At 52.9% G+C, this 27,299-nt stretch overlaps 3 protein-coding genes across 11 annotated transcripts; 2 read left to right on the top strand and 1 right to left on the bottom strand.

Annotated features, from left to right (window-relative positions):
- The first annotated feature begins 216 nt into the window (after positions 1-216).
- Positions 217-17,003, top strand: SEMA4G (semaphorin 4G). Of its 3 annotated transcripts, none has more exons than XM_055251910.2 (15): positions 217-753; positions 3,968-4,474; positions 4,566-4,714; positions 4,984-5,046; positions 9,018-9,116; positions 9,681-9,774; positions 9,913-10,026; positions 10,235-10,404; positions 10,488-10,657; positions 11,232-11,376; positions 11,506-11,728; positions 11,962-12,077; positions 12,206-12,366; positions 12,552-12,613; positions 14,689-17,003. In XM_055251910.2, exons 2-15 carry the CDS (start codon positions 4,351-4,353, stop codon positions 15,513-15,515), a joined length of 2,517 nt encoding a protein of 838 aa, XP_055107885.2. In that variant the 5' UTR covers positions 217-753; positions 3,968-4,350; the 3' UTR covers positions 15,516-17,003. The 3 variants fall into 3 exon arrangements, with proteins under 3 accessions (XP_055107885.2, XP_055107867.2, XP_055107876.2); XM_055251892.2 differs by having other exon boundaries at positions 219-753; positions 12,206-12,381; XM_055251901.2 differs by lacking the exon at positions 217-753 and adding an exon at positions 773-1,085 and having other exon boundaries at positions 12,206-12,381.
- A 649-nt stretch (positions 17,004-17,652) lies between these two features.
- On the bottom strand, positions 17,653-18,910 carry MRPL43 (mitochondrial ribosomal protein L43). Its single transcript, XM_055251959.2, has 4 exons — positions 18,707-18,910; positions 18,485-18,591; positions 18,134-18,360; positions 17,653-17,957 (listed from the first exon to the last, which is right to left on the bottom strand). Exons 1-4 carry the CDS (start codon positions 18,835-18,837, stop codon positions 17,937-17,939), a joined length of 486 nt encoding a protein of 161 aa, XP_055107934.1. The 5' UTR covers positions 18,838-18,910; the 3' UTR covers positions 17,653-17,936.
- Positions 18,911-18,928: 18 nt separating this feature from the next.
- Positions 18,929-25,735, top strand: TWNK (twinkle mtDNA helicase). 7 transcript variants are annotated; one of them, XM_063618160.1, is made up of 6 exons: positions 18,934-20,847; positions 21,038-21,278; positions 21,827-21,934; positions 22,255-22,396; positions 24,305-24,395; positions 24,522-24,536. In XM_063618160.1, the coding sequence occupies exons 1-5, from the start codon at positions 19,605-19,607 to the stop codon at positions 24,347-24,349; spliced, it is 1,779 nt and encodes a 592-aa protein (XP_063474230.1). In that variant the 5' UTR covers positions 18,934-19,604; the 3' UTR covers positions 24,350-24,395; positions 24,522-24,536. The 7 variants fall into 7 exon arrangements, with proteins under 7 accessions (XP_055107893.2, XP_063474230.1, XP_055107912.2 ...); XM_055251918.2 differs by lacking the exon at positions 24,305-24,395 and having other exon boundaries at positions 18,929-20,847; positions 24,522-25,735; XM_055251937.2 differs by lacking the exon at positions 24,305-24,395 and having other exon boundaries at positions 22,255-22,440; positions 24,522-24,647.
- The last annotated feature ends 1,564 nt before the right edge of the window (positions 25,736-27,299 follow it).

The raw sequence follows: 27,299 nt of genomic DNA, 5'->3' as shown, positions 1-27,299 counted from the left end.
TTTGGTGAGTAAACAGGTGCAAATGCTTGTGGCTTATTTATCCAGAAAAAGCATTTTCTATATGCCTTTCAGGTCAAGCTGTTACTTCATCCCCTTGAGGCCTGACACCATCTCCCCCACGCATAGCTCAAGCTGAACAGCCCCTGAAGCTGGGAATCAAGCCCCTGCCTTGTGTTCAGAGCTTCCCCAACGTCCAGTCTCCACCTAGGGTAGCCTTCCCTCCACACCCTAGGCCGAGAGCAGAAGCCGGTGGCAGGAGCACAGGGAGTGAGGTCCAGGTTAGAGGACAGGCCAGAAGGCCCTCGGAGAGGGTCCCCCAACCCCGCAACGCCAGGACAGGTTTGCACGTCCCCAGCAGTAGGCAAGTGGGGGGGGTGTCCTAGGGTTACAGCGGAGGAGAGGACGGGCTATAAGCATGTGGAGGGTGCACGGAGTGGCGAGGCCACCACCAGGGGGCGATTATCAGGGCCGCAGCGCCTAGAGGTGGGGGGTCGCCCGATGGCCGAAGGCTGTGTGTGAGCCTCGCCCTCAAACCGCCTCTATTGTGCTAGAGTAGGGGGCGCAAAGAAGAGAGCGGCGACCTTCCCCTCACCCCACCCAGTCGGCCCCGCCTTTCAGGACCCCGCCCCACCGCCGGCTCCGCCTCCACCCCCCGCCCCGCCTCCAGCCGCGGCCCCTTCCTCTCGCAGCTGGTGCTGTGGGGCCGCGGAACCGCGCGTCGCTGTCTCTATGGCCCCGGATCCGAGCGCAAAGGTGAGCAAGGCGAGGAGTGCAGGGGGCGCCCTGGCGTGAGCCGGGGGCTGCGGGCCGGGGGTCGGGCAAGGCCTCCCCCACGTCCATTCTACCCCCCAAGCTGGGCCAGGCCTTTCTCACCGCCAAGCCCCCGGTCGTGCATGAAGTCTCTAGAGGGGCGCGGGCCAGGCCTCGGGCTGCGCGGGGTGCAGACCGGCCACCATGGAGTCGGGGACCAGCGCGGGGAGGGGGCCGCGTGGCGAACAGTGTTCCCCAGGATCTGGGTCACGTCTCCCGGCGTCCGGCGGGATCGAAGGAGAGCTTGTCCTCGAGCTGCAGCAGTAGAGACTGAGGTTAGACCTGACGAAGGGAGAGGACCGCGGACTGTCCAGGATGTTGGAGGGAGGGGGTGCCGGGGGAGGGGCTCTCTCAAGCCGGGAGAGACCGCCATCCTACTAGGCAGAGGGAAATACCGCCTACACTAGGCAGGTGGACATCTGGGATGAAGGTCGAGAGCCTGCTGATCCTCCATTGATCCTGTTTGAAGGGTCTCTCCTCCCCAATTCCCTCCACCCCAAGATCTAATAGAGGAAAGGTGATCAGAGTTCAAGGGGCTGGCCCTGGGGAAGAACCCGAACTGTGGAACTTGGGGTGGAGTGTGGGGCGTGAACTGGAGACCTTAAACCCGTACTTTGCCACTGAAGGGAGGGGTGGTATGCTCCGCCCCGCCCACTTAGCCCCGCCCCCTCCCAACAGGTTAAGTTGGGGCTGAGAGCTCCAGCCCGTCTCCCACCTCTAGAACTGCAATATACATTGGGGTGGAGGAGTATTAAGTTATGCGTTCCATTCCATCTTTCCTTTGCTAAAGCTAGGGGACTTCTCCTGCCTAGGTTAGTTTCCCATTCCTTCCCTTGTAGAGCTGCCTTGACTCATGCACCCATCCCATCTGCCCATCCAAGGTCAGAAGCCTCCCCCATCACCACACACACACACACAACCCCCCCCCCCCCAACACACACACACACACACACTTGAAATTGGGCCTTAGAATTGAGACTTTCAGGAACGGAGGCAGGGTTCTGCTCTGCATCTCACCCCAGTGGACACTAGCAGCCTCCAAGTCTATGGCAAAACCTGGACCCCTGTATGCATGTGTGCTTGTCTCTGCATGGATGTAGTTCTGTGTTCAAGAACTCTGTGTGAACACACATGTACTTGACCCTTCTGTGAACATGATTGCCTGGCCCACTATATCAATGGGTTTGTATGCATGTCCCTACACATACATGTGTATGTATAGGACCCTCCTGTTGAATAGGTGCATAGTCCTTGACAGAAACCCACATGTGTGGGTTTATCTCTTCTCAACCTCTGAGGCTGTGTGACCTACTGAATGGATGGGCATGTAAATTCAACTTCACATGTGAATATGTATGATTACCTGTGGCTGTGGCCCTCTGTATGAGCATATGTGTGTACAAACCTCCCTGTGAGTATATGTGTGAATGACCCCTGTGAATCTATGTGTTCACAGTCCTCCTTGTGAACATGTGTGTGTGTGTGCACTCATGTGCATGTACATCACCTTCCTAATAGTCACCCATATGACTCTTTTTTTTTTTTTTTTTTTGAGACGGAGTCTCGCTCTGTCGCCCAGGCTGGAGTGCAGTGGCGCAATATTGGCTCACTGCAAGCTCCGCGTCCCGGGTTCACGCCATTCTCCTGCCTCAGCCTCTCCGAGTAGCTGGGACTACAGGCGCCCACCACCACGCCCGGCTAATTTTTTGTATTTTTAGTAGAGACGGGGTTTCACCGTGGTCTCGATCTCCTGACCTCGTGATCCGCCCGCCTCAGCCTCCCAAAGTGCTGGGATTACAAGTGTGAGCCACCACGCTCGGCTCCATGTGACTCTTAAATTATAAGTGTGACATGCACCACACTGAGTGGTTCCTCCTAGCCATAGTGCTCCCCACACGCATGCCTTTTGCACTGAGCAAATAGAAGGTCCCAAAGGTAAACAGGTGTGCCTCCACAGGGAGGGGTGGGGCATGGCCAGCTTGTCTGAAGCTTCCTGCTGTCCCAGCTCCCAAACAGGGAGCCTATGCCCTTTCAGGGTCAGGGAATCCTCTTCTCTCCCTTTCATATTCGACTCTCCCCCTCAGGGCTCTGCCCCTGCAGTGCTGACCTTTAACCTCTTGAAAAATTGCTCCTGTTATCCCTCTGGTCAGTTCCTGATTCCGCCCCTCTTTCCAAGGCCAGATAGTTAATATTTGACCTGGGAGAGGAGGCACCAGTGGCACCCTCTGGCCCTGCCTGTGGGTGGCTGATGAGATGGAATGTATTAGGTCTCCACACCTCGCCTAGCCCAGGAACTCTTCAAGGAACCCCTTGGTGATTAGGAGGCCCGTTCCAGGGGTTGGGGGAGGCCCGCCACCCACCCCCATCCCATCCCCAACTGTTTGGCTTGAGGGAGGGTCCAAGATATGTCGGGAGGGGCCAAGGGCTCAGGGATCCCATCATTTACCTTCTTCACGTTGCTTATGTCTCAACTGGCCTTGCACACCACAGCCTCCTGCATAGACATTACACCTGTGCAACCAGGGGGATCCTAGGTACCCACCCCAATGCCTGTGAATGCCTACTTGCAGGTAGGGACACATGTGGATGCCTAGCCAGAGGGTGCAGTACAGACTGGCGTGGGCAGAGATATGCACCCCCTTGGAGAGGAATACCAAGAAGTTATAATTAAAGAGAAATTCCAGAGGGAGCTCTCAGGCCAGGGAAAAGAAAAAACAAAGGGAAAGCAGGACAAAATAAACAAAGGCCCATTAAACCTCTCTGGTCAGGCCTTCCTGCATAAGGCACCCCCGCAGGCAGCAGGGGCAGCTGCTGACCGAGTTGCATCTCATTGTTGGGAGAAGCGGGCATTCTCTCAGAGAACCCCAGCTCCTTTGACTTGAGGCCCTAGCGGAGCTTCTGACTTGGCCAGAAGAGGGTCATGACCTTGGGTTTCGGGTTGTGGGCATCTAAGGTCTTGCAAGGAAGGTAAGTTCCACCCCAGCCTCCTGCATCAGAGCAAAGGGATAGACAGAAAGATTGTGAGTCGATCCTGGCGTGGGCGTTCTGTGGATGCTTGGCCTCCTTCTTTCAGTGCCCCCTGAAGTCTGGGTAATGCCATCCATCTTCCACCCACATACAGATCAAAGGGCTTTTTTTCCCCCTGTTTTTTCTTCAGAAAACGGACCTCAGAAAACCAGGACTAGCTCTACTGTCGGGGGCAGGGTGACCCCATCAGTAACCTACAACCCCTCTAGAACTTCACAACTCTCTCTCACCATGGAGTTTGCATTTGATGCGGAAAGGCATGTGACCCTTCCCTCCTTCTGACCTCTTAGCTGGGGTTCCATGGCCACACAACCCTGTGACTCCATGTCCCCCCAATTCCAGGACCCCCCATGGCCCCATGATGCCTTGACTCCTATGACCTTATGACCCCTGACCGTCCAAGTGACTTCCTTGGACTTTGACCCCTGTGACTGTGCTTCCCATTCCCTGCTCCCACAACCTGTGACTCTGGCTCCCTTTGGGGGTCTTGTTAGTCTGGGCCTCCCCAGGAAGATGTGGGGGAGGCTCTGGCCCCTCCTCCTCAGCATCCTCACAGCAACTGCAGTCCCGGGACCCTCACTGCGGAGACCGTCTAGAGAACTAGATGCCACCCCTCGGATGACCATACCCTATGAAGGTTAGACCCTCAACCTCAAAAGGCAGTGGGAGCCAGGGCTGGGGGTGGGGAGGCACCCCAGAACTAGGCTCACTGTTCCTGCTCTCCCCAGAGCTCTCTGGGACCCGGCACTTCAAGGGCCAAGCCCAGAACTACTCAACACTGCTGCTGGAGGAGGCCTCAGCAAGGCTGCTGGTGGGAGCCCGAGGTGCCCTGTTCTCTCTCAGTGCCAACGACATAGGAGATGGGGCTCACAAAGAGGTTAGGCCCTGGAACCTGGACCACCCAGAGGGTCTCCATCCTTATCCAGCTCCCTGGGACCTCAACTTCCGGAAAACCCTGCCAGCCTTCCATAGCCGCCTGGTCAGACAGCACTGCCCTTCCCAGCCCAGGTGTCCCTTGCATTCAATGTTCCTCCTGAAATCGATCCTCACCCCAATTTCCCCAACTCTATGGGGTCCTATTGCCTGGTCCTATGAGCAATAGGTATTGGGGTCAATGCATCAGCCTATTCCCTTTGCCTCCACTAGATCCACTGGGAAGCCTCCCCAGAGATGCAAAGCAAATGTCATCAAAAAGGGAAAAACAACCAGGTATGTGGTCTGCCCTGTCCCCAGCTCCTTTCCTCCTCTTCTTCCTCAATCAGGGATGCCAGGATTGTTGGGGACACAGATGGGTAGGTACAGACCTGCCAGTCAATCTCAGAAACCACAGTAAACATTGTAAGTATTGCCAGAGTGGCAAGCCATGGGCACAGCATTTTTTTTATCTTCTTTTGAGGTCGGTTCTCACTCTGTCATCCAGGTTGGAGTACAGTGACATGATCATAGCTCACTGTGGTCTTAAACTCCTGGGCTCAGGGGATCCTTCCACTTCAGCCTCCTGAGTAGCTAGGACCACAGGCACATGCCCAGCTAAGTGTTTTATTTTTTTTAGAGACAGGGTCTTGCTATGTTGCCCAGGCTGGTCTTGAACTCCTGGCCTCAAGCAGTCCTCCTACCTTGGCCTCCCAAAGTGCTGGGATTACAGATGTAAGCCATTGCCCCCGGCATCTGGGCACAGTACTTCTAATTCAAACATCTGGTGGCCTACTAGTTTGTCCTACAGTGGCATCTTCATCTCCTCTGGGATCCCAAATAATCAAAATAACAATAAGTAGGCTGGACACGGTGGCTCACATCTATAATCCCAACACTTTGGGAGGCTGAGGGTAGGAGGACAGCTTGAGTCCAGGAGTTCAAGACCAGCCTTGGCAACACAGCGAAATCTGTCTACAAAAAAAATACAAAAATTAGCCAAGTATGCTGGCGTGCACCTGTAGTCCCAGCTACTTGGGAGGCTGAGTGGGAGTATCACTTGGGCCTGGGAGGTTGAGGCTGCTTGAGCTATAATTAAGCCACTACATTCCAGCCTGGACAACAGAGCAAAACCCTGTCTCAAAAAAATAAACCAACAAAAAACAATAAGTAACCTCTACAGATGCTTACTCATGATGGGGTTACTTCCCAATAAAGCCATCATAATAAATTGAACCATTGTTAAGTCAGGGACCATCTATAGCAAGTGCTGATTTAGCTATTATCTCAGTTAATTCTAAAATAACCCTATGAAATAGTATTATCCTGCATTTTGCAGATGAGAAAAATAAGTTTTTGGTCAAGGAATAGGTCAAATACCCAGTATTCCATGGACAGGCATTAATGAAGCGTCAGCCCTTTCCAGCTAAAGAATAGGGTGTCTCCAGGGGTCCCGTGTCTGGCTATGTAATGGCTCCATCTGGAGAGCTTTTACAAAATAAATGGCCCTGGGCTGGGCATGGTGGGTCACACTTGTAATCTCAACACTTTGGGAGGCCAAGGCAGGAGGATCACTTGAGCCCAGGAGTTTGAGGCCAGCCTGGACAATATAATGAGACTCCATCTCTAATAAAAAATAAAAATAAAAAATTCCCAAGGTGCACTGGGCCAAGGTGGGCCAGGGGTGGTGTTAGGACAGCTGCGTCTAAAAAGGCATCTCCAAGAGCTTCCATCAAAGGCTGCCTCTTGGTGCAGCACAGGTAGAAAACGGGCTGGGGAGGCAGATGGAACCAGGTCATGGAAGGCCACAGATGCCCAGCTGGGAGTTTGGGTTTTATTCTGTGACAGTGAACACCTCACAATTTGATACTTTAGAGGCTTCAACTTTAATGTATCACCCAGGTATATTATAAATGCAGGTGCTAAACTTAGTAGATCTGGGGAAGAGCCCAAGAGTCTGCAATTCCAAGAAGCTCCCAAGTGAAGTTGATGCTGCTGGTCCCCAGACCACACTTTGGATAGCAAGGCTTTTTAGAACAGTTCCCAAAGCATGTTCTAAGGAACATTAATTTTCAAAAGAGGGGTCAAATGAGTTTGGGAAACGCTACGTGCCCAGTCCCACAATGCACAGCAACATCCTTCAGGCTCTAGGAAGTAACCCCAGTAAAGATAGGTTTCACCTGTGGTTTCCAAAGTTATTTGACCAGAGAATTCCTCCCTACCCCCCTTTAAAAAATGTAAACATCTGCTGGGCACGGCGGCTCAGGCCTGTAATCCCAGCACTTTGGGAGGCCGAGGCAGGTGGATCATGAGGTCAAGAGATCAAGACCAGCCTGGCCAACATGGTGAAACCCTGTCTCTACTAAAAATACAAAAATTAGCCCGGCATGGTAGCGCACACCTGTAGTCCCAGCTACTCGGGAGGCTGAGGCAGGAGAATCTCTTGAACCCGGGAGGCGGAGGTTGCAGTTGAGCTGAGATCACGCACTGCACTCCAGCCTAGCGGCAGAGCAAGACTCCATCTCAAAAAAAATAAAATTAAAAAAAAAAAAAAACACATCTTGGGGAAACATCACTTTAGGAATATTTATCTGGCCCCAGGCACTGGATGGATGAAAATAAGGTGAGTCTGGAGGCAGGAAAAGCAGTGAGGAGGCTGGGGGCATCATTTGGGTCAGAGGAAGGGACCTGAGCAGGCTTATGGAGAAGAGGAACAGATGCTAGTGGCTTGTACCAGGTGAGGGAGCAGCAGGAGACACAAAGAGGCCTGTATGGATTTAAACCCTGGGTAACAGGCAAGAGGAGGAATCATTAACATGGCAAAGGAGTCAAGAGGCTGGCAGCTGAGGGCATTTGACAGGCAGAGAAGACCAGTGTGGCTGGAGTAGGGCGAAAGAGGCCAGAGGAAGGGGCAGAGTCCCATCACACAGGGCTAGGAGCATGTGGGACTCTATATTCAGGTCACTGATGAGCCAATACAGTGATGTGATCCACTTGACTTTTTTTTTCAGACATGGTCTCACTCTGTTACCCAGGCTGGAGTGCAGTGGTTCACTGCAGCCTTGACCTCCTGGGCTTAAACAATTCTCTTGCCTAAGCCTCCCAAGTAGCTAGGACTACAGGTGCATGCCACCACATAGAGATGAGGTCTTGCTATGTTGTCCAGGCTGGTCTTGGACTCCTGGGCTCCAGTGATCCTCCCACCTCAGCCTCCCAAAGCGCTGGGATTACAGGTGTGAACTACCACACTTGGCTAGGTTTACATTTTTAGAATATCCCTTGGAAAGTGGTTGGAGAGTAGCAAAAGTGTTGTTTGGTAAAATATCTCTGGAAGGAAACTTCAGACAATAGTAACAGCAGTCTTCTTTGCAGGCAACCTGGGAGACAGGGATAAATGGGAGACTCCCTGTTTATAACATACCCCTTTGTACTTTCTAAGTTTCTAAATCTATGTACATGTATTCATCATTGACTGAATAAATAGCTTTTATAAAAGTCGTTTATATAAAAGAGAAGGTTGGCAGGAGCTATCAGGTAGCAACTGCAGATGTCTAAGGAAGAGGTCATGGTGGTCATTTGGACTGGGTGCTAGTGGTGGAGTCAAAGCGGACCAAGTCAAGAGACATTTAGGACAATGAATTAATTGTGGAGAGGGACTGAATGTGGGGGTGAGGAAGTAGGAAGCAGCAAGGATGATTCCTGGCTTCTAGGCTGAGTCGTAGGATGGATGAAGTGAGGTGGGAAAGACTGGATAAACAGGTTTAGGAAAGATGTAGGTTATGGAGGAGGGGATGAACTTGGCTTCTGACAAGGTGAATCTGAAGCATCCCTGGGATATCAGGTGGAGAGCGAGCTGGCATCTAGGGATAGATTTGGTTGTGTCACCCCAGCAGGGAGGGCAGGAGTTCCAAGAATAGAAAGAGTTGTGATGAAGGAGCTGGATGGGAGAGGAGAAGCACCTCAGGATGGTGGAATCCCTGGGAGCTCTTGAACCAGAGGTGGAGGGAACTGCAAGAGACACAGGAGATATTGGCAGAGTGATGTCAGGTAATCTGAGGGACAGAGGAGAGAAATAGGGTCATGTTACTGGGGGGCCAAGGACAGTGAGTTCCAGGAAATATTCTGGAGCAGTGAGAAGGATCACAGGTATCTTGGAAAGAACCGTTTGTCCTGTGGGTGGGGGCAAGAGCCAAACTACAAAGCTAGACTAATGGAGGAGGCCTCTAGTCAGGCAGGGGGCTCACAGCCCTCTCCACCTCATCCCACAGACGGAGTGCTTTAACCATGTGCGGTTCCTGCAGCGGCTCAATTCCACCCACCTCTATGCATGTGGGACTCACGCCTTCCAGCCCCTCTGTGCAGCCATTGTGAGTATACCTGTGTTGTGCCAGATCTCTGTTGACTTCATTAGGGATGGGATCATGTTCCAGATGCCAAAGAAGAGACTCAGAGCCAGTGAAGGAGATGGATGGTTTACTAAGGGGACCTCCATACAGGGCAGTCCAGTGGCAGCGGGCTGCACTGGAGAACCATTCCCCTTTGTAAAAAGCATGCAGTTTTTATAGCATTTTCACTTAGCATCCTCCCCCTAATCACCTCCACCTGGCAAACTTCATTTAACCCAAAACAAAGGGCCTTGATCCCCTGGACAGCATGTGTTCCACAGGATGGGCTAGGGGCTCAGATGTTCTTCGTAGATAAGGAGTGAATCTCTGGGTTGGCCACTCGCAGATTTGGAACTCCGAACATACATTGTTTTTAGGCCATAAGGTCATTCTCAGGGGATGCGTAAGTTATTGCTGTCAGGTGCATCTGCCATACAACCTGCCCCTATCCCTGATCACTGATCCCTGACCCCAGACTGATCTGACTTTGAGCCACTGTCCCTGCCTGTCCTCTGAACCACTTACTGCTGGTTCCTTGTTCCCTAGGATGCTGAGGCCTTCACCTTGCCGAGCAGCTTCGAGGAGGGGAAGGAGAAGTGTCCTTATGACCCAGCCCGTGGCTTCACAGGCCTCATCATTGGTGAGCAGGCCCTCTTCCCTATCACAGGCATGGTGTTTTTAGGATGTGGATCTCATCTCTAGGACCTGCCACCGTGTATATGTCATGTGCCCTGTTGTATATGACATGTCTCTCATGCCTGGAATGTCCCCACGCCAGATGGAGGCCTCTACACAGCCACTAGGTATGAATTCCGGAGCATTCCCGACATCCGCCGGAGCCGCCACCCACACTCCCTGAGAACTGAGGAGACACCAATGCATTGGCTCAATGGTTAGGAGGATGAGGCACAGGATGATGGGGGGTAGGGGACTATTTCTTCATTTTTACTCCTTTGGCCAGCTGACCACCCCACCCCGAAATCCCCAGGTGAGCCTGTCCATTCTATTCCTGTGTATTGTCAAGTGAGGGGTCAGCCTCAGAGTGGGGGAAAGGAATCCCCAGCCTGTCTCAAAAGCCTCTCAAACTGCCTGACCCACAGATGCTGAGTTTGTGTTCTCCGTCCTCGTGTGGGAGAGCAAGGCCAGTGCGGTGGGTGATGATGACAAGGTGTACTACTTCTTCACGGAGCGTGCCACTGAGGAGGGCTCTGGCAGCTTCACTCAGAGCCGCAGCAGTCACCGTGTGGCCCGTGTGGCTCGTGTCTGCAAGGTGGAGAGGGCTGACGTTGGGGCATGGGTATAGAGGCTGGACCTCTGACCCTGGCCCCTTACCCCATGTCTCTGCCTCCCCAGGGAGACCTGGGAGGGAAGAAGATCCTGCAGAAGAAGTGGACATCCTTCCTGAAAGCCCGTCTCATCTGCCACATTCCACTATATGAGACACTGCGTGGGGTCTGCAGCCTGGACGCTGAAACCTCAAGCCGTACACACTTCTATGCAGCCTTCACGCTGAGCACACAGTGGTCAGTGCAGGGACAATGGGAAGGCAAGAAACTGGGGACAGCATAGGGGCTGGAGCAGAGGTCAATGAGGATGAGATAGGATCCACTGTGGGGAGGTCTGGCTGCAAAGCGAGTTGTTTTTTTTTTAAGAGGGAGTCTCGCTCTGTTGCCAGGCTGGAGTGCAGTGGCGCAATCTCGGCTCACTGCAATCTCTGCCTCCTGGGTTTAAGTGATTCTCCTGCCTCGGCCTCCTGAGTAGCTGGGACTATAGGCGCGCGCCACCACGCCTGGCTAATTTTTATATTTTTAGTAGAGATGGGGTTTCACCCTGTTGCCCAGGATGGTCTCAATCTCTTGACCTCGTGATCTGCTCGCCTCGGCCTCTCAAAGTGCTGGCAAAGTGAGAATTTTAAGCACATCAGGCTAGGCTAGAACCAGAGAATGAATGCAGTGGCCCACTGACTCACAGGAGAGGCTCTGTGGGACTATAGCTGGGGTTGGCCAGGGGTAACAGTGAGCTTCAGACTGAGCACGAGTTGGGGGGCAGGCTTGACTCCCTGTAACTCACCCCCCTTGCCCTATGTCCCATTCCTAGGAAGACTCTGGAGGCCTCAGCCATCTGCCGCTATGACCTGGCAGAGATCCAGGCTGTCTTTGCAGGACCCTATATGGAATACCAGGATGGTTCCCGGCGCTGGGGTCGCTATGAGGGTGGGGTGCCTGAGCCCCGGCCTGGCTCGGTGAGTGCCCAGGCCTGGGGCCAGTGCTGAGTAGACAGAGCCCAGGGAAGGGTCAGAGGGTCTGGCCTTGTGGAGAGGGCAGGCAGGTGGTGGAGTGCCGAGGTTCACCACCTTCGTCCCCCACCCCAGTGTATCACAGATTCATTGCGCAGCCAAGGCTACAATTCATCCCAAGACTTGCCATCCCTGGTCCTGGACTTTGTAAAGTTGCACCCACTGATGGCTCGGCCCATTGTGCCCACACGTGGACGGCCCCTGCTGCTCAAGCGCAACGTACGCTACACACACCTTACAGGGACGCCTGTCACCACGCCTGCTGGACCCACCTATGACCTGCTCTTTCTGGGCACAGGTGCTTCTGATCCCAATCCCTGATCCCTGTTGGCCCTGATCACTAATGCTTCTGAATCCATTAATTCCTGCCATGACTAGTCTGGAGTTCCCAATGTCCTGAGGGTCCACTGCTCCTGGCTGAGTCCTTGTTCTGGACCTCAGGACTCCTGAGCTGTTCCTATTAGGCCTCTTGCAGGGTGCTGAGAGCAGATCCCATAGTTGGGGTCTAACTCTCTGCTTTTTCCATGCCAGCTGACGGCTGGATCCACAAGGCTGTAGTCCTGGGCTCTGGGATGCACATTATTGAAGAGACACAAGTGTTCAGGGAGCCCCAGTCTGTGGAAAATCTAGTCATCTCTCTATTGCAGGTAGCCCTTCTCTGTGACCCTTAATATAGCCTTGCTGAAATAGGAGGAGGGAGTGGGGAGGTTGGGCAGAGGCTGTGTATCTGTATGAGTGGAGGCGTTGCCAACCAACTGTCCTATCTGGCTCCCAGCACAGCCTCTACGTAGCAGCTCCTAGCGGAGTCATCCAGCTACCACTCTCCAGCTGCTCCCGCTACCGATCCTGCTATGACTGCATCTTGGCCCGAGACCCCTACTGTGGCTGGGACCCTGGCACCCATGCCTGCGCGGCAGCCACCACCATAGCCAACAGGTCCCAGGGAAGCAGGTGGGAAGTAGTGGGGGGTGAGAGTCACATGTGGCCTGAGCGGAGGAGGAAGGCCTGACAGCTACTGGGGGAGTGCAGGGGCTAGTTATTGGTAACAGACCTATCTGCCCTTTCACTGGGAAACTGAAACCCAGTTCCCCTTGTTCATAAAACCTGATCTTCTGTCGCAGGACAGCACTGATACAGGACATAGAGAGAGGAAATCGAGGCTGTGAGAGCATCAGGGATACAGGTAAGTGACTCATATGAGTGTGGGTCTAGCTGCGCAGCCTGTCCTCTTTGCCATTTACTGCCATGTGTACACATATGTTTGTATCCGAGTGGCTGTGGCTGCACGCGTTTGGTAAGGATGACTCAAACACAGAGCCTGGCACAGAGTAAGTGCTCAACAAACATTTACTGCCCAAATGAATTATAAACTAGGAAACATATTCAAGATGTGAAGTGTCTTGTCACTTCTGGAGCTTATAGCCAAGTAGTGGATGACAAGGGTTCAGGACGGTAATGGGTATTTCCCCAAGGAAGATCAGATGACTGAACTGGTATCTGAAGAAAGAACAAAAGTTAATCATCATAGCTAAGATATATTAAGTATTTACTGTGTGCCAGGCACTGATCTAAATACTTCTATGCATGATGTCATCTATTGTCACAACATTCTTATGAGAAAGGTGCCATTATTATTATCCCCATGAAGGACCTCTATGAGGCCCAGGGCATGTAAGTAAATTGCTCACACTTATTCACCTATTAAGAAACCAGACCAAAATTCAAACCTGGCTGAGTACAGTGGCTCACGCCTGTAATCCCAGCACTTTGGGAGGCTGAGGTAGGTGGATTGCTTGAGCTCAGGAATTGGAGACCAGCCTGGGCAACATGGCAAAACCCCATCTCTACAAAAAATACAAAAATTAGCCAGGTGTAGTGGCACATGTCTGTAGTCCCAGCTACTTGGAAAGCTGAGGTGGGAGGATCACTTGAGCCTGGGAGGCAGAGGTTGCAGTGAGCCAAGATCACACCATTGCACTCCAGCCTGGGTAACAGAGTGAGACCCTATCTCAAAAAAAAAGAAAGAAAGAAAGAAAAAAGAATTCAAACATGACCCCAAGCAGTCTGACTTGACTTTGTGCTTCTGGTCAATATACTATGCTATCTCCCACAAGTTAGCCAGGCAAGCAGAGGACATGGAGTAATGGGGTGACATGCAAGCAGAGGGAGCAGCAGGCAGAGGGAGGCTGGCACATTTGAGTGACAGTAGAATAGGCTGGACAAGTGGGCAAAGACCATGTTGAAGATTTTGGTCTTTATCCGAAAAGCAATAGGAAACCTCTGAAGAGTTTTAGGCTGGAGAGTGGCAAGATCAGATTTGTGTTTTTAAAATATCTCTCATGGAGAATGGATTACGTGGGGCCAGAGTGGGCCAGGAGTCATGGAAGGAGAGAAATCAACAGGTCTAAGATAGATGCCAGAAACAGAATCTTAGTGACAGTTAGATACAAACGTGAAGAAGGGCTGGGCACGGTGGCTCACGCCTATAATCCAGCACTTTGGGAGGCCAAGGCGGGTGGATCACTTGAGGTCAGGAGTTCGAGACAAGCCTGGCCAACATGGTGAAACCCTGTCTCTACTAAAAATACAAAAACTAGCTGGGCATGGTGGCACATGCCTGTAATCCCAGCTACTCAGGAGCCAGAGGCAAGAGAATCGCGTGAACCAGGAAGTTAGTGGTTGCAGTGAGCTGACATCACGTCACTGCACTCCAGCCTAGGCGACAGAATGAGACTCCGTCTCAAAAAAACAAAACAAAACAAAAAGCCGAGCAAGAAAGAGAAGGGAGACTCCCAGGTTTCTGACTTAAGCAACTGTGTGGCTGGCTGGTGGTGCCATTCATAGTGGTGGCAATTCAAGGAAACGACCTGGTGTAGTTTGGGAGAAAAGCTTTGGCCTTTGAGGTGTCCAAGAGACCTCATGTGGAGATGCCCAGCACATGGTAGATATACGAGTCTGGCACTCAGGAGCGAAGTCTCAGGTAGAGATTAGGAGTTACTGGCAGACGGCAGAAATTGAAACCACAGGAGAGGATGAGAGCATGGAGAGAATGGAAAACGGCCCAAGGCACTGCCTGCTTCCTGGGAAGCGCCAGTGTGAACCTTTTGTGGAAGCATGAGCACAGAGCCTGGGTCAGCTGTCACTGTGATTCTGAGTTCTGTGCTTGGTGCCAGGGACTTGGCAGTGAAGAGTCTGGCTTGCCATCTCTAATCCTTTCCTGGGATGGGCTGGTACTGACCTCTCCCCCAAACCCCACAGGGCCACCACCACCACTGAAGACCCGCTCTGTGCTCCGGGGTGACGATGTCCTCCTGCCCTGTGACCAGCCATCCAACCTGGCCCGGGCCTTGTGGCTACTCAATGGGAGCATGGGCCTGAGCGATGAGCAGGGTGGCTACCGTGTGGGCGTGGACGGGCTGCTGGTTACAGATGCACAGCCTGAGCACAGTGGCAACTATGGCTGCTATGCTGAGGAAAATGGCCTCCGCACCCTGCTGGCCTCCTATAGCCTCACAGTCCGGCCAGCCACTCCTGCCCCAGCTCCGAAAGCCCCTGCCACACCTGGGGCACAGCTGGCACCTGATGTGAGACTCCTCTATGTGCTAGCCATTGCTGTACTCGGTGGCCTCTGCCTCATCCTGGCCTTCTGCCTCCTCTATGTGGCCTGTCTGCGGGAAGGCAGACGAGGGCGCCGACGGAAATACTCACTGGGTCGGGCCAGCCGGGCAGGAGGATCTGCCGTGCAACTGCAGACAGTCTCAGGCCAGTGTCCTGGAGAGGAAGATGAGGGTGATGATGAGGGGGCTGGGGGCCTGGAGGGCAGCTGTCTCCAGATCATCCCTGGGGAGGGAGCCCCAGCCCCACCACCCCCACCGCCCCCACCACCACCGGCTGAGCTGACCAATGGCCTGGTGGCACTGCCCAGCCGGCTGCGAAGGATGAATGGCAATAGCTATGTGCTTCTGAGGCAGAGCAACAATGGAGTACCAGCAGGGCCCTGCTCCTTCGCCGAGGAACTCAGCCGCATCCTGGAAAAAAGGAAGCACACGCAGCTCGTGGAGCAGCTAGATGAGAGCTCTGTCTGAGCCCAGCCTCCCAGAACAAATGCTCTTCCAAGCCAGCCTGTCTGTCCCAGGCTGGGCCACTGCCTCCCTAATGCAGCCACCCTACCTTCATTACCCCCCAGTCCATGCCCTTCTCCCAACTTTTTGATGTCCCTGTAGGGCTGGCCAGTCAGGCCCAGCCAAAGCCCCTTCCTCAGTCTCCACAGACCCACATGTGAGCAGCCCAGGCCCATCGGTGCTCCTCAGAGGTAGGTGCTCCCTCAGGATCAGGTGCCCTGCAGACCCAGAGCCAGTTCCTAACCCCTAACCTAAACATTTATAGGTGAGGACTCCATCCTCCTGTTCCATTCATCTGCCCAAACCCTTTCTCTTTCTCCCAGGCAGGGCTCTGCAGGTCCATATGGGCTCAATGTCACCACCCTCTGCATGGCCCTGTGTGCTGGATGGTCCTGAAACCAGACAAGACCTCTGCCAGCCACCTAAGCCCTGCGTACATTCACATGCACACGTGGAAGAATGTTTATCGGCTGGGCTGCAGTGCCCCCACCCTCACCTTCTCCTTGGTGCATTCTTGTTTCATCCCTGCTTCTGGACTTGGGGTACCCTCCCAATTGCCACATCCTATCTGGTCCTCTTCCCCAGCCCCATATGGTGACCTCTTTGTGAAGAGCTTGGGAACGGGCCAGCCTGGGGAGATAAGACTGCATCACTCCCCTCCTCTCCCTTCCTGTGTGGCCCTTGTGAATCAGCCTCCCCACTCTCCTTGGTCATTCTTAAGAGTATCAGAGACAAAGCTCCAGGCATGTCCCATCCCCACACACATGTGGTAACACACATCTGTATCACACATGCGCTTACATTTCCACTCACATGCACCTCTGAGCCTCCCCTTGCTGTCTTGGACCTGTCTGTTGGGTTTGGTCCGTGGACATTTCAGAGGGAGATCCCCCTCCCATTTAGCTGTCCTCACAGGCCCTTCCCTAGGATGGATGACCAACACTGCACTCAATGAGCCACCCTCTCTTTTGGGGGAATCAAGCATTTGCTTCCTCTAGACTACAGCAGGGAAAGGGAGGAGAAATCTGATGTCTCAACTGGCACATGAAGCCCGTTCTTGGAACTATGCAAAGGGCAGAGGCTGGGAGTTTGGACGCTTTGCTCCTACCCCTGTCCTACCTCACCGGGGCACTTTCAGGGTCCAGGGGCCTCTGAAGTCTCTAGGCCTATATGGGACAATCAATTCTGACTGAGCTCCCCTATTCCCCTCGGGTGAGGATGACTGTTATTTTTGTAGCTGAGAACGTGGAATCCCACGGGTTTTTACTGCCCTTCACCCAACCTCTCCCACCTCCACCCCACAATGAATGTATTTATTGTGAGAATGGCTACGCTTCTTTAGGAATGCCCCCACTTACCACCAGGTGGGTGGAACAGGCATGTGACAGAGTGGGGAGCCTGGGCTCAGCTCCTCTCCCTGCCGTTGGTTAATAAACACCCTCTTTCCCCACAGCTATGACTAGTCTGCTTCATCTAGATGGGCCCACCCCTGATCACCAAGGGACAGGCTCCTGAGCCTATACAGAAGGTGATGTCTGCCTCTAGGGTTGGCTCTGCTCCCCAGTACAACTATTTGCAGAGGAAATTGGGATCCTCTGCTTCCGTCCTGACTCCTTGGCAGGCACACAGGCCTCTTTAGTAAGGTTCACACTATTCACTGATCATGGTGTTAGGGCATGACAAGCAAATGACAACAGTTCAAGAATTCTTACAGGGGTTTCTAGACTTTTATTTCCTGGCTCTCATTTCCCCACCATCCCCCTTTTTTAAACTAAGATTAGAAAATACTCATTAATATCAGACTTCCTGCCCTTCCCCAAGGTTCTCAGCACACCCCACCAGCTGGCTCAAGGGACATGGATTTTATTTCTGCACAAAGAGGGACGTGGGGGGAAGGAGATGTATAGCTAAGACCAGAGAAAGCTTGTTAGCCAGGGCTTGGTCTGAGAATCACTCCCCTCTCTCTTTCAGGGGTCAGGCCTAGATTAATCACTTGGCCTTTGATACTAACCACCTGACGGTTGTTATATGTTCTGTGTCTAGTTTTAAAATGAAAACTGAGGCTTGTGCTTAACATATGCACACATTTTGAAGACAGACCTGAAATGTGACCTTGGATAAGTTTATTAACCTGAGTTTTATAAATCTGTATTCACACAGATATAAAGTGCCTAGCCCATCACAGCAGAGCTCTCCATAGTTCAGTGGTTGTACCAGTAAGACATCAGGGATTCTTCAGAAGCCAGCCTTCGGACCTCTCACTGTGTTTTGAGATCATTATTATCAATTTGGATTTAAAAAACAAGGGCCCTGTAAAACCCTTGAAGTCTTCCTCATCTCAGGTTTTAGGGATGCCACTTGCATAAAAATGAGTGGTTCACAAGGTCACTGCCCCAGAAGCAGGCACTGGAAAGAAACAGGCAGCTCTTCATTACCCCAAGCAGAACCTCCGTCAACTTGCCCATCGATGGGTTCCATTTGCCTGGGCTTGGAATCCCAGAGGGGAAGAACCACCTTTACTGGAGAAACAGTCCAAAGCCTGGGGCTGGAGTTGGTGGGGCAACTCTTCACTGTGCTTGCACCTGGGCTGGGGCAGGATCCTGAACCTCTCGGGGGCGTAGCCCGCGGAACGTGGTCGGCTTGTTGGTGAAGGGGTGCCACTGGCCCTGGATGCTAGGGTTGTCGGTGTGGAAGGGCTTGCGGATGCGGATCACGTCTAAGCCCGACTGGTCGGCCAGCTTCTGCACCAGCATCGAGATCTCCTCGACCGACTTGCAGTGGATGCTCTCCTCGCGCACAGCCCCGTTAACTGGCAGAAGAGGGGTGAGAGTGGGTGAGAGTGGGCGAAAGCTGGCCGGTGCGACCAGGCGAGAGGGAGGCTAGCGGGTCGGGCCCCTGATCCCGCCCTCCAGCCCGAGCCCGGCCCCACTCACGGTATTCGGCCACTACTCTGGGCACGCAGCACGGACGCGAGTTTACATATATTACGACCCCTGGGTTCCGTCGGGCGAAGTCGATCACCTCCCGCTCCACGAACTCCCTAAGGGGCCCGGGAGAGTGAACAGTATGACCCCTGACTGGGGGCGACATACCCGGGAGTCGTTGCCACCTCCACCCCTACCCCGACCCGCGCCTGCGCACTTCCCTTGGCTCACCTGGCGCCGCGAGACGAGGCGCCGTCGCGGCTGACGCTGAAGCTCAGACGCTGCAGCTGCCGCACGTAGCGACCCAGTCCGTTGTGGAGAACACTGGCCAAGAAGCGGCTCGGAGTCCCGCGCGCCGTCATAGCTACAGCTTGGAGGCCGCGGAGCCTAAGAGGCGAGGAGAGGGGGGCGGGACTAAACCTCGAGGCTTCCGGTTCCGGGACGACCGCTCCCGGAGTTTTGCTTCCGAGGTCAAGGCGAGTAGCATGTGCGGGAGACTCACATTGCGGGCGAGGTGGGAGAGACAAAAGTGGTAACCTGCAGCTAGGGGCCTGCGCTGCGGAGCTCGGAGTAGTAGAGCGGAGTGAAGACACGAGGGAGGATAGAGACTGGCATTCCTTTGGGCCCGGGGATTGGCGGGAGTCGTGCTGGGTGCTCTCGCCGTGTTGAGGTCCCAGTGAGGGGAAGGAGAAGCGGAAGAGGGTCTCTAGTCGGGGCCTAGGGCAAAGGGACTACAAAAAGGATGCAGATGACTATAGAAATGAGGACGACGAGGAGATGCTGTGGAGGGGCAGTAGAGGTGAGAAGATGATGCAAAGAAACTGTATCAGTGAGGAACTGTATAGAGGGTCATAGAGGTGAGGTGGCGGAGAGAAACTGTAACGGATCGTAGAGGTGGGGGAGCCATTGTAGAAGGACGTGGACGTGAAAGGGTCGTGTAGATGGGCATATGTGTGAAGCAGCAACGTAGAGGGGCTGAAGAGGAGAAATTCAGAGAGAGAGAGAGAATGCACCTAGAGTGAGCTCTGCAGAGTGCTGCGTGGGTTATCCCTAGAGTTTGGTCTAGTGAAGGCACGCTAACCAGGCACCTAAGGCATTTCAAGTAGTGACTTCCCACATTTGGCTAGGAATGTGGGTCCTCCTCCGAGGTGGGTACCCCCTCCGTATCTTGTTACCCCTGCGTGGGGAGTGGATGGGTCGGAGGGGCCTGCCCCGAAACTTGGCCCCAGGCCCTCCTCGCAGACGTTACAGGAAGGAGACTCTCCAAGCCTTGGATATGCCAGTGTTGCCTGTAACTGCAACCGAAATCCGCCAGTATTTGCGGGGGCATGGGATCCCCTTCCAGGATGGCCACAGTTGCCTGCGGGCACTGAGCCCCTTTGCAGAGTCTTCACAGCTCAAAGACCAGACTGGTGTTACCACTTCCTTCAGCCTGTTCATTGACAAGACCACAGGCCGCTTTCTCTGCATGACCAGCCTAGCAGAGGGGAGCTGGGAAGACTTCCAGGCCAGCGTGGAGGGGCGAGGGGATGGGGCCAGGGAGGGACTTCTGCTTAGTAAGGCTCCAGAATTTGAGGACAGCGAGGAGGTCCGGAGGATCTGGAACCGAGCAATACCTCTCTGGGAGCTGCCTGATCAGGATGAGGTTCAGCTGGCTGATACAATGTTTGGCCTTACCAAGGTTACAGATGACACACTCAAGCGTTTCAGTGTGCGATATCTGCGATCTGCTCGCAGTCTTGTCTTCCCTTGGTTCTCCCCTGGGGGCTCAGGATTACGAGGCCTGAAGCTACTAGAGGCTAAATGCCAGGGGGATGGAGTGAGCTATGAGGAAACCACTATTCCCCGACCTAGTGCCTACCACAATCTGTTTGGATTACCACTGATTAGTCGTCGAGATGCTGAGGTGGTACTGACGAGTCGTGAGCTTGACAGCCTGGCCTTGAACCAGTCCACGGGGCTGCCTACGCTTACTCTACCCCGAGGAACGACCTGCTTACCCCCTGCCTTACTCCCTTACCTGGAACAGTTCCGGCGGATTGTATTCTGGTTGGGGGATGACCTTCGGTCCTGGGAAGCCGCCAAGTTGTTTGCACGAAAACTGAACCCCAAACGATGCTTCTTGGTGCGGCCAGGAGACCAGCAGCCCCGTCCCCTGGAGGCCCTGAACGGAGGCTTCAATCTTTCTCGTATTCTTCGTACCGCCCTGCCTGCCTGGCACAAGTCCATCGTATGTTTCCGGCAGCTTCGGGAGGAGGTGCTAGGAGAACTGTCAAATATGGAGCAAACAGCTGGCCTCCGTTGGAGCCGCTTTCCAGACCTCAATCGTATCTTGAAAGGACATCGAAAGGGCGAGCTGACGGTCTTCACAGGTAACCCTTTGAGAAATCACTACTTAGAGTAAAGGGGCAGAAGATCAGGTGACAAAAACAAGTGGGTTTGAGCCATGACAATGTTGAAAAGAAGGTTTGCCCCCTCCCCCGAATTTTAAAGCCCTGACCTATGTCTTGGTTTCAAGGGTAGGACTTCCTCCTCACCCAGGTCTGTTCCACCCCACTGCAGGGCCAACAGGCAGTGGAAAGACAACATTCATCAGTGAGTATGCCCTGGATTTGTGTTCCCAGGGGGTGAACACACTGTGGGGTAGCTTCGAGATCAGTAATGTGAGACTAGCCCGGGTCATGCTGACACAGTTTGCCGAGGGGCGGCTGGAAGATCAACTGGACAAATACGATCACTGGGCTGACCGCTTTGAGGACCTGCCCCTCTATTTCATGACTTTCCATGGACAGCAGAGCATCAGGTGAGACTCCCAGATTCCAGCCACCTTGCTTTCCCAGACATATCCCAGCACTCAGGAACCTTTGGTTCCTTTTCCAGCTCCAGTAGGAACTCCCCCATCTCCTTAGGTTTGGAGTTTTTCAAAGAATGAGAGGGCAGGCCTGGGCACAGTGGCTCATGCCTGTAATCCCAGCACTTTGGGAGGGTGAGGTGGGAGGATCACTTGAGCCCAGGAATTTGAGACCAACCTGGGCAATATAGGGAGACCCCCCTCTCTATAAAAAATTTTAAAAATTAGGCTGGGCATGGTGATGGTATATGCCTGTGGTCCCAGCTACTCAGGAAGCTAAAGTAAGAGGATCACTTGAGCCCAGCAGGTTGGGGCTGCAGTGAGCTGTGATCACACCACTGCACTCCAGCCTGGGCTACAGAGCAAGACCCTGTCTCAAATAATAATAATAATAATAGAAGGGCAGAGGAGGCAGCCAAGAGAGTTTTCAGGATGCTAGTTCTTCTGCCTGGGGTGGTCTAGAGACAACTTGTCAAATTCCTTGCCTTTCCTCTTCCCAGGACTGTAATAGATACAATGCAACATGCAGTCTACGTCTATGACATTTGTCATGTGGTCATCGACAACCTGCAGTTCATGATGGGTCACGAGCAGCTGTCCACAGACAGGTGACATCCTCTCTTGTCTAGCTTGAGCCCGCTTGGACACACAACACACACTTCTCAGGCAGCTGGCCTCTAGGCACACATGCTGTGCTCTCTTATTTTCTGAGATGTGTGCAGGCACGTACCACCCCCATGTGTATCATATGGAGGTGTGGGGTATGGCAGCAGGATGTATGGACAGGGATCTGAGTGTGAGTCCTTGGGTAGAGGGAGGTAGAGTGGGTTGTGGTAGTTTGTGGGGAGATGTGAATGAATCAAGAGTATGTGTATGTTCTTGTCCTTCTGTGTCTAATAAGCTCTTTGTGTTGTTGGGATGGGGGCAGGATTGCAGCTCAAGACTACATCATCGGGGTCTTTCGGAAGTTTGCAACAGACAATAACTGCCATGTGACGCTGGTCATTCACCCCCGGAAAGAGGATGATGACAAGGAACTGCAGACAGCATCCATTTTTGGCTCAGCCAAAGTGAGTGGCCTTTAGAGGAGCTCAAGCTTTGGAAAATAGAGTGGGTAGGTGTGACCAGGGACAGCCCTCATTCAGCCTTAATCATCTTGACTGTCCATCCGAACAGGCAGGAGGCAATGCCTCTGAGGCCATGACATGAGGAATATATGTGCTGGAAATACAAAGGCTGATAGTTGGTTCTTATGCTCTCCTTGCCCTCCAGGAGCTCACATCCTCTCCTGGGGAAACAGTAAGACAGTGATAGCAATTCAGTGTGATAAGAGCTATGATAGGCAGCACAAGTATTTGGAGAGCAAAGAGAAAAGATGTCTGAGTCAGCCCGGGACATCTGGGAGACTTCCCAGAGGAGGTGACAACAAAGATTGGGTTGAGGTTTGGTAGACAATGGGTATTAGACAATCAGATAATTGTGAGGGCCTTCTGGGCATCAGGACCAGCCCAATCCTGGAGCTTCTAGTGATACACTGAATGCCTGTTACATACGAGGCCTGGGCTGGGCATAGGGAGTTCAGAGCAAGGAGCACAAATCATGTGCCATGATGGAACAAACATGGAGCTGGGAAAGAGTAATACAGAAGTGGAAAAATGGCAGGGTACAGTGGATCACGCCTGTAATCTCAACACTTTGGGAGGCTGAGGCAGGAGGATTGCTGGGGCCCAGGAGTTTGGCGATCTGAGCAATGTAGTGAGACCCTGTCTCTACAAAAATATTTGAAAATTGGCCAGGCGTGGTGGCTCACGCTTGTAATCCCAGCACTTTGGAAGGCCAAGGCAGGTGGATCATGAGGTCAGGAGATCGAGACTATCCTTGCTAACACGGTGAAACCCTGTCTCTACTAAAAATGCAAAAAAAAAAAAAATTAGCCAGGCGTGGTGGCAGCCACCTGTAGTCCCAGCTACTTGGGAGGCTGAGGCAGAATGGCGTGAACCCGGGAGGCAGAGCTTGCAGTGAGCGGAGATCGCGCTACTGCACTCCATCCTGGGTGACAGAGTGAGACTTCGTCTCAAAAAAAAAAAAACAAACATATACATATATATATATATATATATATATATATATATATATATTGGATTGCTTGAGCCTGGGAGGTTGAGGCTGCAGTGAGCCGTGCTCACACCACTGCACTCCACTCCAACCTGGGCAGCAGAGTGAGACCCTGTCTTTTTTTTTTTTTTGAGATGGAGTCTCGCTTTGTCGCCCAGGCTGGAGTGCAGTGGCGTGATCTCGGCTCACTGCAGGCTCCACCTCCTGGGTTCAAGCGATTCTCCTGCCTCAGCCTCCCAAGTAGCTGGGACTACAGGCATGTGCCACCACGCCCGGCTAATTTTTTGTATTTTTTTAGTAGAGATGGAGTTTCACCGTGTTAGCCAGGATGGTCTTGATCTCCTGACCTCATGATCCGTCCGCCTCGGCCTCCCAAAGTGCTGGGATTACAGGCTTGAGCCACCATGCCCGGCTGAGACCTTGTCTTTAAAAAAAAAAAAAAAAAAAGAATGGTCTCCTTCATCAGATGTGACATTTAGACTGAGACCTAAAAGAGAAGAAGCTGAGGTTGAGTGGGGTGGCCCACTGTGGAGAAGAGAGGGAACAGCACAGGCAGTGTCTGAAACAGTAGCAAGCTTGTCAGGGAACTGAAAGATTTGAGTGGCCCCAGCATCGTGGTCAGTAGTTCAAAGAGCTTTGGTCAAGGGAGGAAGTACTTTTCCCTCTCCCATTCTTTTTTTTTTTTTTTTCTTTTTGAGACGGAGTCTCACTCTGTTGCCCAGGCTGGAGTGCAGTGGCACGATCTTGGCTCACTGCAACCTCCGCCTCCCGGATTCAAGCGATTCTCCTGCCTCAGTCTCCCAAGAAGCTGGGACTATAGGTGCATGCCACCACGCCCGGCTAATTTTTTGTATTTTTAGTAGAGATGGGGTTTCACCGTGTTTGCCAGGATGGTCTTGATATCTTGACATCGTGATCCACTCGACTCGGCCTCCCAAAGTTCTGGGATTACAGGTGTGAGCCACTGTACCCACTCCCTCTCCCCATTCTTATCACTCCTCCCTGCCCTGTCAGCCTTCCTTTCTGCTTTGCTCATGTCTTCTTACTCCTGCTTTCCTCCTTCTGCCCCCTGTTCCCCAGGCAAGCCAGGAAGCAGACAATGTTCTGATCCTGCAGGACAGGAAGCTGGTAACCGGGCCAGGGAAACGGTATCTGCAGGTGTCCAAGAACCGCTTTGATGGAGATGTAGGTGTCTTCCCGCTTGAGTTCAACAAGAACTCCCTCACCTTCTCCATTCCACCAAAGAACAAAGCCCGGCTCAAGAAGCTCAAGGATGACACTGGACCAGTGGCCAAAAAGCCCTCTTCTGGCAAAAAGCGGGCTACAACACAGAACTCTGAGATTTGCTCAGGCCAGGCCCCCACTCCTGACCAGCCAGACACCTCCAAGCGTTCAAAGTGAAGGCCGTGCAGAGCTAGTCACTGAAATGAGCCTGATAGGACAGGCCGGAGCAGAAAACTCTGTGAGGGATCCTCTATCCTGTGGTCCTGAGCTGTGTGCCCTTCTCAGTCTGAGGGGCCTAACCTAGAGCAGGTTTCCATAGTGAGAAAATTCAATGTAGCAGACTACTGAGAAACTACTGTGTTGCTCAGGCTTTGTTTGAGGTCCTGTATCTACAGCACTGAAAAGAGAGATAAAGTCCCTGCCCGCATGCATTCTGGTGGAAGAGACAAACAAGCAATGAACAAATTAGCAGAAAACCTAGTTTTAGTGAAAAATGCTGTAAAGAAAATAGAAATGCGATAGAGTGCTGGCAGGCTAGTGTAGATAAGTGGTCTGAAAAGGTGTCTCTGAGCCAAGGGCATGTGAGCTGGGGCCTAAACAACTAGAAGGAGAGAGCCACGTGAATATCCGGAGAAGGGGACCCAGGCAGAGGGAAAAGGAAATCCAAGCCCTGAGGTAGGAATGAGCAGGTCAGATTCAAGGCAGTGAGGTCAGGCCCCATGAACCTGGAGGGGAATCGGGGACTTCATGCGAAACTCCAGCCTAGGCTTTCAAAGTCAAAGGGTGATACAGTGGGTACCAAGCCCCTCTGCTCCCCACTTTGTAGAGCCTGGCATGAGGTGGCATGTACTAGAATTGGATCCTAGGTGCTTAGCCCTGCAATATCAGGGCCTCACTGGTGGGAGCTGCCTCGGGCTGGGTTGCTTGGTCATAGAGCCATGGAAGGAAGCTGTCAGCCCAGAGTGCCTGCCACCTAGACACTGATGCCATTGTGTGCTGCCTCAAGACAGCTGGAGTTAGGACATTTTGTAGAGCCTTTTCCAGTTTTACTAAAAGATTTTTTCATTGCCTTTGTTTCTGTGCTTTTTCTTATTCATCCACCAGGTGTCTCCCCAGTCCGTAGCTGAATTTCCCTTTCGGGATTGGGAATGGACGGGTCCCCTCCCACTGCTTGCAGCCTTTGAGTGGTGGTCTCCCAAGGAAGCAGGGACATTAAAGGGCCTTCACACCCCACCTCCCATTTACATCTCTTCTTGGCCTAGGGAAGACAAGATGATCTGTCCTCATACCTAACTTCCCTGAGGATCTCGAGTGATTCCCGGCACAGGTACTCATCACTGGGCCACATGAGCCCAATGCCCTGCCTGACTGGCCATTCCTCTGTGATGTGAGCCACTCACCTCTCAAGTGGACTTAGACTCAACATATTTTGTCCACCCCCATCCATCTCCCTCCTGTACCCTCTCCATGTTTCTCATATGCCAATGTGTGCCAGAACTCCTGGGGACTTGTGAAAAATGCAGAACCTAGGCCCCATTCTCCCCCCATCCTCCACCACGTACATTTCTTGTTCTGGATTTGAGGAGGGGTACAGTAATGCTCATTTTTAACAAGCCCTGGAGGAGACTGTAAAATAGGTGATCCAGAGGGACTGTCAGAAGTATTCCTAAATGATGACACCTTCTCATCTCTCGTCCTCTGATATCCAAAAGTCCCAGTTTCCCTTTGGATTTGCCTGAAAGAGTCGTGAGAATGCAATATGTTCTGAGGGGGCTGGGGAGAATCCTTTTGTAAGGGTTGGGGGAAGGTTTCCTGCTCCCTTTGGAAGCAGGGCTGCCTTGTCAGGCTCTTCCTTTCAACCTATGAAGGGGCTTCTGGGGCCGGTGGAGGGGTCTGTGGTCTCTGGAGCGTGAGAACTCTAGTCACAAATGTCTCCTGAAACATCCGGAGCAAGGCTGCTGGAAAGCTGCTCTCTGTGAGGAAGAACCTGGGGGGGTGGGGAGAGCTCCTCCAGGGCCTCCCTTCTTGGGGGTCTCTCCCAGACTGGCTGGAGCCAGGCCTCCCTAATCCCGCAGTAATCATTCCCAGCCGTTGGCTGGTCTAGGCCTCATCCAGAGTCTGTAACACTGAACGGCAGCCATGCCTTCCAGAGGCACAATACCGTATCAGTCATACCTGTAAGGATGTGGCTTCCACATTCCTGTCTCCCTAGAATGCCTGGTGGGTTCTCAGGAGATCTTTTAGGGGTTTCCAGTAGGGGACCTTTGTGAGGTCTCTGTGAACTGGAGATAGAGGGATAGATACAGACTTGGCTGTTTGTCTTGCCCCACCCTTCTAGCAGACACCCCACACAGCACAAACCAGAATGATGAGGGGGAGGGGAAGCTAATACTCCCCCCAGCCCTACCCCCTGCACAAACACATTCTACTCCATACCTGCCTTAAATACCCCATATCATGATTCTGCCCAGTCTGTTCAGATCCCTGGATTCTAGAAAGCAGTGGGGGGTCCCTAGGGCCTGTGCAGATTCCCTGGGATAGGACTGGTCTGCCTACACCCAACTGGATGTTAAGAATCTCCCTGACTCACAGGTTCGGTGGATTGGGAAGAAAAAAAAAATAAAAAAGATTTCC

This window comes from Symphalangus syndactylus, chromosome 2, assembly GCF_028878055.3.
Source record: "Symphalangus syndactylus isolate Jambi chromosome 2, NHGRI_mSymSyn1-v2.1_pri, whole genome shotgun sequence".
Classification (NCBI taxonomy): domain Eukaryota; kingdom Metazoa; phylum Chordata; class Mammalia; order Primates; family Hylobatidae; genus Symphalangus; species Symphalangus syndactylus.
Note: the sequence above shows the minus strand (reverse complement) of the source record. Positions and strands in the feature narration are given on the sequence as shown.